Here is a 9641-nt window from a genome sequence, read left to right on the forward strand (position 1 = left end):
TTGCCTCAAGCCTTGGTGCTGAGCTCTCACTGGTGCTGCATGACAGATGTGTTTTCTAGAGGATAGTGGGAAGGAGGAGATATGGAGGGAAAGGCAGACTCCTGTCGTGAGCAGAATTGAGCAGCTGCCAGTGCATTTGTGTAAATTGCGATTTTCTTGCAAAAATTCTTCTTTTGTAGCAAGTTAATTACTTATTGATTTTACTGTTGATGGAGAGAGGGCCTAATGAATGGTCTTTTACCAGCACTTCCTTCACTCCTAATTGGGATTCTCCACCAGAATCTCAATGAACTGCAGGGTACTCAGCCACAGTGGTTGCCCCTGAACAATAAAACCCTGTCACATCCACATTAACCACATCAACATTGTATCTCTCCAGGACTCCTTAGGGGGCAACAGCAGGACTGTTATGATTGGACACATCAGCCCAGCCAGTTCCTCCTTTGAAGAATCTCAAATGACCTTGATCTATGCCTATCGAGCAAAAAACAGTGAGACACAGCTACCAGAGCAAACAATTCCTGAGGAGGTGGGGCTTAGAGAATTGGTGAGGGTGGGGAGGCCCTGGCACAGGTAGCCCACAGAAGCTGTGGCTGCCCCAGCCCTGGAAGTGTCCATTGCCAGGCTGGACAGGGCTTGGAGCAATCTAGGATAGTGGAAGGCGTCCCTGCCCATGGAAAGGGGTGGAAAAAGATGGGCTTTAAGATTCCTTCCAACCCAAACCATTTTATGATTCTATGACTAAAATATTGCAAGTAGAAATAGAAAATGAAATGGGTGAAGAGAAAGGAAATTTCAGGAGGGGTAGAGGCTCAGTGTGAGTGAGAGAAGAAATGCGGAGGAAGGGAACAGTGGAAAGCAAATTGTGTGAGATGTAGATGAGAAATATGAAGGTGAAAAAAATGGGGCAGAATAATGGAAAGGGAGAGGATGATGTGCCAGGTATGGATTTGGGGAGATTGAGCAGCTGAGGGCAAGGGTTGAGAACCAGGAGAAGGAGAAAAGTGCAGTCAGCCCCAACCCCAGGGTTCTGCAAGGTAAAGTCAGGAGCTAGAACAGCTCTGGGGTTTCTGGAGGGAAGAGGACAGGAGAGGAGCTGTGTGTGGGAGTTGTGGTGGTGCTTGTTGGGTCTCTCACGCCTGGGGAAGCTGGCTCAGGAATGCCTGCAGAGGAGCAGAGTGGGAAGCACAGTCCGATGGGCAGTGCAGGCAGACGGGGAGCTGAAGTTCTTTTTCTGCATGAGCCTCTCTCTGATGTACTGTGTGACTGGGGGTATCGCCCTTCTCAGCATCTTCCACAGCCTTAAAATGTCTTAAGTTTCACAAACCTGCCCTTGAAAAGAGATTTGACATCAAATGCTGGCATTTGCTGTGGGGAGTCCTGTCTGTCACAGAGAGGTGACCGAGTTTGTAGCCTGCATCGCTGCGGGCTCTGAGGCTGTGTCAGGACACCAAGTTCCACTCTATGGTCCATTGAATGTAATTAAAAAAAAGAAAAAAATAGAGAGACAGGCAGGGTGAAGATTTTAAAACACTGATTGTTCTGCCCCAGGGATTGTTCCTTTTGTCAGTGAATCTGGCAAGAAATGAATTAAAAATAGTCAAGTTCTCTGACAGACCAGACATGAGATACAATAGGCCTTGGCTACCAACAGCCAAGGTTATTTCTAGATAACAAGCACAGAAAACAGACACCTTTTTCCTTTCGGTGTGTGCAAAGGCAGAAGAGATCTCCCTGCAATGCAGTTTCCCCTTCATATTCACAAAAGCATAGCAATGAGCCCTAGTTATTGCTAATAATGCACTCACAAAGCTGTATGAGAATTCTTCAGCACGTGATGAACTTGACAAGACTGCAGAAAGAAGCAGAGTCCTACTGAGGAGTGCCTTGTAACATGTGGCCTGGGCCCAGAATAGTTTTGGGGGAACTTCACAGAATTTCACCTGGCCTGATGTCAGATCAGAAATGTCTTCTGCAGCAGAGAGGCACCAATGGCCTGAGGCACACAGCAGCCGAGTAATGAATACCTTGAAGGCACAGCTGATCGAGGCTTTCAGGGAGAAAACAGAGATGTGTCACTGCCAGATGCAGCTGGAAAACACCAACATTGAGCTGCAGGCACCTCCTAACAACTGCTGAGTGAGTCTCTCCTTAGCTTCCAGCATGACATATACTTGAATCTCCAAACTCACCAGGAGAAGCTATAGCTCCATAAGGCAACCAGCACATAGAGCATTGAGTTTAGGCTCAAGACTAAAGTATAAATGGGAGATGTCTCACCTCTTTTGGTCCTAATTCTGAACTTGTGTTTTAAGGGAAAAACTGGGTGGAAGCACAGACTGGATTGGTCCTTCCCTGGTCCAGTCACTCAGCTCTTGTGAAGTGGTTTCCATTCAAAGGCAGTGCCTCTAGGCAGGATTCCATGCCAGAAAAAGCAGCAGCATCCTTTTCTTCTGGATAAACTTTTAAGTAGGTGTCAGTTCCCTATCACTAGTCACTCACCCAATGCCTCTGTAAATTTTATGGAATCATAGAATGGTTTGGGTTGGAAGGGACCTTAAAGATCATCTCATTCAAAACCCCCTGCCACAGGCAGGGACACCCTTCATGATCCCAGGTTGCTCTAAGCCCCATCCAATGTGGCCTTGAACACTTCCAGGGATGGAACAGCCAGAGCTTCTCTGGGCAACCCTCACCCCCACCTCACCCTCACCACCCTCCCAGTAAGGAATTTCTTCCTAACATCTAATCTAACCCTGCCCTCTGTCTGTTTGAAGCCATTCCCCCATCCTGTCACTATATGCCCTTCTCAAAAGTTTTTTCCATCTTTCTTGTAGACTCCCTTTGGGTACTGGACGTTCCGGTTCCTTAGGATTTAGGTCATTTATAGCTAAAAAATCTTTAGGACATCAAAGATATTCAACAAGTACCTGTGAATAGGCAGTAATTTGTGTTGGGGTGTTCTTTCCATGAAAAGATCACATAGGAGGCAAAGGGAGGAAGGTAATTGTGTTCTTTTGTGTCATTTGCCCAGCTCCAGAGCAGTCTGGACTCATTAATTCTGCTGTTGTCATGGAAGAGGAGGCTGGACAGACACAATGAAAGGCTATGCATCACCAGAGCTATGTCACTGTCTCCCAGAAGTTCCTTTCTTCTTTTTTTTTTTTTTTTTCTGGCAGCTGGGAACCAGAGAAGGGTGAGGGTGCATGCAAGGATGATATGCCAGCAAAGGAGGAAACACTGAGGAGGAAGACAGGGATGTCATGGATTCACCTGAACCTCAGGAAGTTACAGCAGCAAGAGAAGAGATCAACCTGCTGCTGGCAGAACAGTGCAGGATGGTGGCCCTGAAGGTGAGGAGGGGAAGGTGCCCTTGGGGTTACCAGTCTGGCCTCTGCCTGGTAGGTGCTTGAGGGCAGGATGGCAGCAGCACAGCTCAGAGGTTCACGTGGATTTGTGCCAGCACCATAAAAGCTGTGGGGCACCTGACTGCTAAACACTTCGGGCTGCTGAAGGAAGCAGCTTAGGAACATTGATGTTTGCATCCTGCCTCTGTCCCTGTGGTTTTTAGGATGAGAGAAAAGCAGCCTCTGAACTTGTGCACCTATATGTAAGCTAATTCACAGAATCACAGAATATTCTGAGTTGAGAGGGACCCACAATGATCATTAAGTCCAATTCTTAAGTGAATGGCCCACACAGGGATCAAACCCACAGTCTTGGCATTATTAGCACCATGCTCTGACCAACTGAGCTAATTCTTCCCATGTTGAGGGTTTGCTGTGCACTGGTCGTTCAATGTGTTGGTAATTACTTTTAGTGATTATTTTTTGTGGTTAACATTTGGGAGTTCCTCTAGGCAAGGACTCTGCATCTGTATGTATCTGCCATGACTGAAATATGGTGGCTGGTAGTAAAACAAGCAAAATACAAAATTGTTTTTCTAGATTTTACTTTAATCTCAGCATGATGGAGACAGCAGAGAATTGCTCAGATGCTTTTGTTACCCCAAGAAGCTGAGCTGCCTTGGCAAACCCCTATGTTTTTCAGACAGAGCTGGAGCAGCACTTAGCAAATGCCAAAGAAAAAGCTTCTCAGATGGAGGAGTTTTTCCCCAGACAAATCACTACTGAAGATCAGCAGGAGGTGCTAAGTTTTCTCTGCAGGGCCCATGAGCTTCAGCTTGGCAATACAGAGCTGCAGGCAAATCCACTGTACAGGGAGAATCTATTGTGCCAGAAGGATTTTGTGATCCAGTAACTGCAGCAGCACATGCTACTCTGCAAAGAAATTATTCAGCAGCAGCAGATGCTGATAAAAGGTAAAGCGGCACCTTTGCTCCTGCTCTATCCTTATCTCCAAGCTTTGTTTTCTGATGGCAAACTGGAGAAAAATCTGTCCAGGAAACATTGCCTTGGATGTCATGACTCAGTTGTACTCAGCTGTTTCTCTAGGAGTCATTTTTAACTCTTCCTCCCTATCTCTGCTCCAGCCCAGAACATTCCTGTCCCAGAGACACTGGTGAGGTTACACTGCCTGCACCTCTCTGAGCTGGAGGAGGGGGTGCTGAGCTGCCTGCTGCTGCTACACTCAGTGACATCCAGCATGCTCAGGGTAAGGCAGAACAGCCTCTTGTGCTGGAAAATCCACCCTGTCCCATGATGTGGTGTCATGGCCATGGAATCACACACACCCAAAGCCTGGCTGGGTCCTGGTGCCACTCAAGAGCTCCACAGAGAGTTTGTTTTATGAACATGTTGTCTCTGGAGCTTCACTCAACAGAAAGGCAAAGGTGAGATGGCCAAACATGCAATGTCCCAAGTGACTGCTGGAGGAGACTCTTATTCAAAGGCCTCTGTGCACTCAGGGGGCACAGTTGTTCTGAGGCCTTCAGATCTTTCCCACCAGAAAGGAAAGGTGCTGCTGGCCCCTTTGTCTTAGGAAAACTTGAGTGTTTTGAGACAGTAAGGGGCTGCCAGGAAATTGCCAGTCTTCAGCAGGGAGTCCAAGCAGCAGCAGCATCTCCTGTTTATTATGATTGTCTAGAATGAACAGGGCACGGAATTGGGTTTCACCTTGAATAATACACTTAATGTTAGTCATGCTGTTATATGAGAAATTAAACTACTCTGAGTGACCCTCTACAGGAGGGGAGCAAATAGCAGGTGGCTGGAACTCTGTAAAAGCACGAGGTATCAAGAGTGTCTTTGTAACACCGACTGAGAGCCTGGGGTAGAGAAGGGGCTTTATAGTGAAAAAAATCTGCTGAGGATCTCATTCTTCCCTCTTCCTGCAGCCCCACAACAGCCCTCCTCTGGATGTCAGTCAGCATCTGGATCCTAACAAAGATGAGATCAGAAAGGGTGTTGCCTGGGAACACAAAGGATATTCCCTGGGCGGTGAAATTTGACATTCCCTCCACCACCCTTGACTCAGACAAGTACTCTTTCTTATTATTAGGCTTATTCTCTAGGGCATGGGGACCTGGCAGCTCTCAGCTAAGTCCACAAAGCTGGGAGATACCAAAGTGGAAGGACCTCTAGAAACTGAAATCTATTAGAAGAGTTTTTGGTATATTGCCCTTGCAAATCAGCTCTGTTTTAGCAGGAGCCTTCTTCCCAGAGAGGGCAATGGGACAGGTTTCCATTTGCCTCTGTTGCCAGGCAAGCTTTTAAACCAATAAAGTAGCCAAGATAGTGAGGATCAGGGGACAAAATGAATTCTGAAGTATTCCTTGCTGTGTTCTTTATCACCATGTTTACCAGCTTTCTGGCTTTCCCCACAGCTTGACAGCTCTCAGCTAGACATGTTTCATCTCTCCCTGTTGATAAAGGGTCTGTGCTTTCATCTGTTAATCTCTTGGCATATTCTGTTCACAGTGGCAGTTACAGATCATCTAAAATGACACTCTGTAGGAAGGATGGTCTCTGGATACCCATCTCAGCCCAACTTTCTCTGGTTTGCCAAAAAGTTCAGTCCAGCAGGTCAGTGTGGCAGGAACTGAATTCAAGGCATGTTTGCTGTGGAAAGCATCCTGCTCTTGTGATGGCAGAACATGCACAGCATGTGTATGTGAACATGCACTAAACCTAGTGTATGTGAGGAAGGTAAACCTTGGCAGGCAATAAAATCACTCCTAGAGTACTGGCCTTGGGTTTAAAATGTAGGAAATAGCTAAGAGGTCAAGGCTTAGCTGCCATCTCCAATTTAGACTCTCCCTCTGTGTGTCACCTGTGTCCAGTGTGTCCAGTGGAGTGATGGGAGTTGTAACTAGAGATGCACTGAGCAATCTGGTGTGAGGGCACTTGTGTTGACCAGGATGATCACCTCCTTTTGTGCCATTCACCGATGACTCTCTGGTGAAACTGATTTCATTCAGGACCCTGAAACAGGAGGGAGAGTTAGGAGCTCATCAGTTTCTTGTTCACTGGCTCATTTATTTTGTAGCCACAGCTCTGTATGGGAGATACACAGTCAAAATGGTTAACTTTTGATTTACAATGCTCTTATTTATTTTGGCTAGATATTAGCAACTCATACGCAGCAAAATACTTTTAAACTGTGCTCTGTTCCCACTGTTTATAACAAAACGCTCCCTGCTTCCAACAGAGGGGACTCCACTCAAGGTACTGCCAAAAGGCAAGGCTCCTGCAAGCACCACCCAGCACAGCAACACTGGTCATGTCAAAGGACAGGACCTACAGAAACAAGTGAGTGCATGAATATCAGATTGGCTCAGGAGGAACTGTGACACTCTTCAGCACTTGCTCTGGTGCAATCTGAACTGAAAGAGCTGTAAATGCAACACAAATGGTCCAGTTGTGAAATCAGTCACATGGGTAGAGGTTTTATAGCCAAGTTTTAAGCCTTTTTTCTTTGCAACAGATGACATGGGCAGTGTTCCAGAAGGAGTTACACTCCATCTCCCTCTTAGCCAAAAATAACCTCTTAGGAAGAGAAAATAACATTTTCAGTGGTGTTCATAACCCCAGTCTAACCCACGTGTGAAGGACAAAATTTAATCTGAGTTAGCCACATGCCAACATACTGCCTTCCACTGAAGGTGTCACCTTGGGCTCTTCCTGAGGCAGCGATATGCAGATCCTTGGCCTTTGCCAAACTCACCCCTCCACAGCCTGTAGCAATCTGTCTCCTCCCCATTTTGACTGGCAATGAGACTCAAATCAAGGTGTGAGAAACTTGACCGAGTTCTTCCTCTTCCCTCTCTTGTAGGGCCTGCAAACGGTGCCAGCAGTCGGCAAAAGCCACAGGCAGTCGCCCATCTGGGGAGCCAGCCCAGGACTAAATAGAAGTCACCTGGGGAACAGGACTCTCTTTGGCCCCAAAGGTTTGCAATTTCAAGACTGGTGGAAGTCGAGGAAGCAGATTCAAGAGTGTGCCTTAAAATGTATTTTAGCTTCTGTGTCACGGTGTTGAAGAGCAGAGGGAAGGTGAGCAGGGAGGAGAGGAAGCTTATAAATTTTTCTGTATCCCTACTTGAAGTCTTTGCTCTGTACTGTGTGCTCTAGTTGTTGGCTTCAGTTTAAAACAAGTAGGGTGTTAACAGAGTCCAAGAGAGGAGGAAAACCTCCTTTTCCTAGCAGTGTCCATCTCCCAGAAGACGTCAGCATGGAGCCCAAGCCGCCTTTTTTTCCCAGGGCAAAAGCGTGGATGCCACCCGTGCATCCAAAAGGCTCCCTGACTATTAAAACCAAATGTAAATGCCTAAGAAATAGTTTCCTTGTTTTTTCCCTGTGTGTTGCTGTGAAGCTGGGAGGTGTACTGCATGTCTGGAATGCTGTTTGGGTGAGCAGATGTTTGGCTGTGAGAGCAGCCAAAGATTGCTCTAAGCTCTCTTCTCTCTACAGAGCATTTCAGATCTGACTGCAGACAGAGAGGCAGCAGTGGTGATAGGTGAAGACCCTGATAAGAATTACTAGCCCAGAGGTTAACTGTGGGAATGTGTTTTTCTTTTTGGAACAAGCATCTTCAGGTGGCAGCCTTCTCCATTAAGGGGCTTTTAAGATAATGCTGCAAATAAAATGGTTCTGGCAATTGCGTGGAATAATGACTCCTTGCCCCAAGCAGAAGTGACTTCCCTCCTCTAAGGTGACAATCTCGGGTAGGTTTGGGCATTTTTTCAAATGGATGAAGAATCTTTTTTACAGCTGCAGCACTTGCAAAGAATTCTCCTATGTGCTATTTCTCACTGGGTGACACTGTACACGCTCCTACTTCTCTATGCCTCTTGCTTTGCTGTTGGGAAGATGAGGGATAGTCCATTCCAGGGATGAGGAAGCTCAATTACTTGTATTTATAAATGTCTTAAGCCCCTAAATTGGGGATGCAATCAATGCAAGGGTGTGAGCGGGTGTGGCAAGCAGCGGATTTTCCTTATGAAGCAGAAAGCAGCAGGAAGAAGTGTGACGGCGAAGTGGAAGGTCAGGATCACTTGTCCCCAGAGCTGACTCTTTTAGATTAATGAAGATATAAAAAAAGGACACACAGATAAAATAAGCACAGAGTGTGTATAAGACAAACTTGTGCCAGCAGGTCCTGAGCCAAGACTGTATTTACAAGACCTCACGTGACCTGCAAACACTGCGGGACCAAAAAAATGAAGGAAAACGAAGCTTTCCAAACATATACATCTCTGCTAAATACCTTTGGGCTGAATCACTAGGAAAAAGTTGCAGTGTTTGGAGCCATTTCAAGTGAGCTGAATTGAGCCGAATGCCTCAGTCTGATGCTGCATGTTCGAAGGGGAAGTTTGTGTGACAAAGAGTTCTATAATTTGCCATGACTGTTGTGAAGAGTACAGAGCCACATGATGTTTAGACTTCTCTGTTTGTAAAATCTACATTTTAAGTCTGTTAATTTATGTAAAAGCTGGGGCTTGAAATGTTGGAGATGGAATCTGTAAATTATCACTTTTAGGTTTGATTACTGGAGATGAGGCTGCAGCCCATGTCTTGTGCAAAGTGGAACCTTGCTCACTTTCAGTGCTGGGCTAATGTTTTTTTGATTCACTACTTACCAACCACAAATAACTAGAGAAGCAAAAGGAGCTTAAACTGTCCTGGGATTTTTCAGCAGCATTTTCTAGCCTTACTGTATCCAGTTATTTAGACTTTGCTCCTTATAATGACTGCTGCCCCCCCAAGCTTCCAGGACATTAAATACCCACACAGGGTTACGATGTGGTAACCTGCAATTAATTTAAAAGTGAGCTTTAGGTTAAATTTTTACAGAATCACAGAATTTTTAGGGTTGGACCGCTGAAGATCACCTAGGCAAACTCCCTGCCAAAGCAGTGCCACCTAAAGCAGGCGACACAGGAACGCGTCCAGGTGGGTTTGGGATGTCTGCAGCGAGGATGACTCCACACCCTCCCTGGCCACCCTGTTCCAGTGCTCCATGGACGCAGTTCTTCCACATGTTGAGGTGAATCTGGTGTTTTAGTTCATGGCCATTTCCCCTCATGCTGCGAGAGCGCCAGGACTCCGGAGCGCCGTGCGGCGACGCCCCGGCCCCGCCCCCCCGGGCTCCCTCAGGCGAGGGCGGGAGCGGGGCCGGGGCCGCCCCTGGCGGGAGGAGCGGCGCCTGCGCGGCCCCGCGGGGACCCCCGCGCGCGGCGTCTC

General features: G+C 46.9%; 1 protein-coding gene across 1 annotated transcript; it reads left to right on the plus strand.

Annotated features, from left to right (window-relative positions):
• Positions 1 to 3263: 3263 nt before the first annotated feature.
• LOC309579061 (kinesin-like protein KIF19) lies at positions 3264 to 7437 on the plus strand (the record flags this gene model as incomplete). Its single annotated transcript, XM_082292093.1, is given in 9 exon segments — positions 3264 to 3353; positions 4051 to 4257; positions 4261 to 4321; positions 4493 to 4614; positions 5297 to 5365; positions 5367 to 5440; positions 5880 to 5926; positions 5929 to 5984; positions 7234 to 7437. Coding segments are annotated over 9 exon segments (930 nt in total).
• Between the last annotated feature and the right edge of the window lie 2204 nt (positions 7438 to 9641).

This window comes from Coloeus monedula (genome assembly GCF_965178545.1).
Source record: "Coloeus monedula genome assembly, chromosome: 16".
Lineage (NCBI taxonomy): Eukaryota > Metazoa > Chordata > Aves > Passeriformes > Corvidae > Coloeus > Coloeus monedula.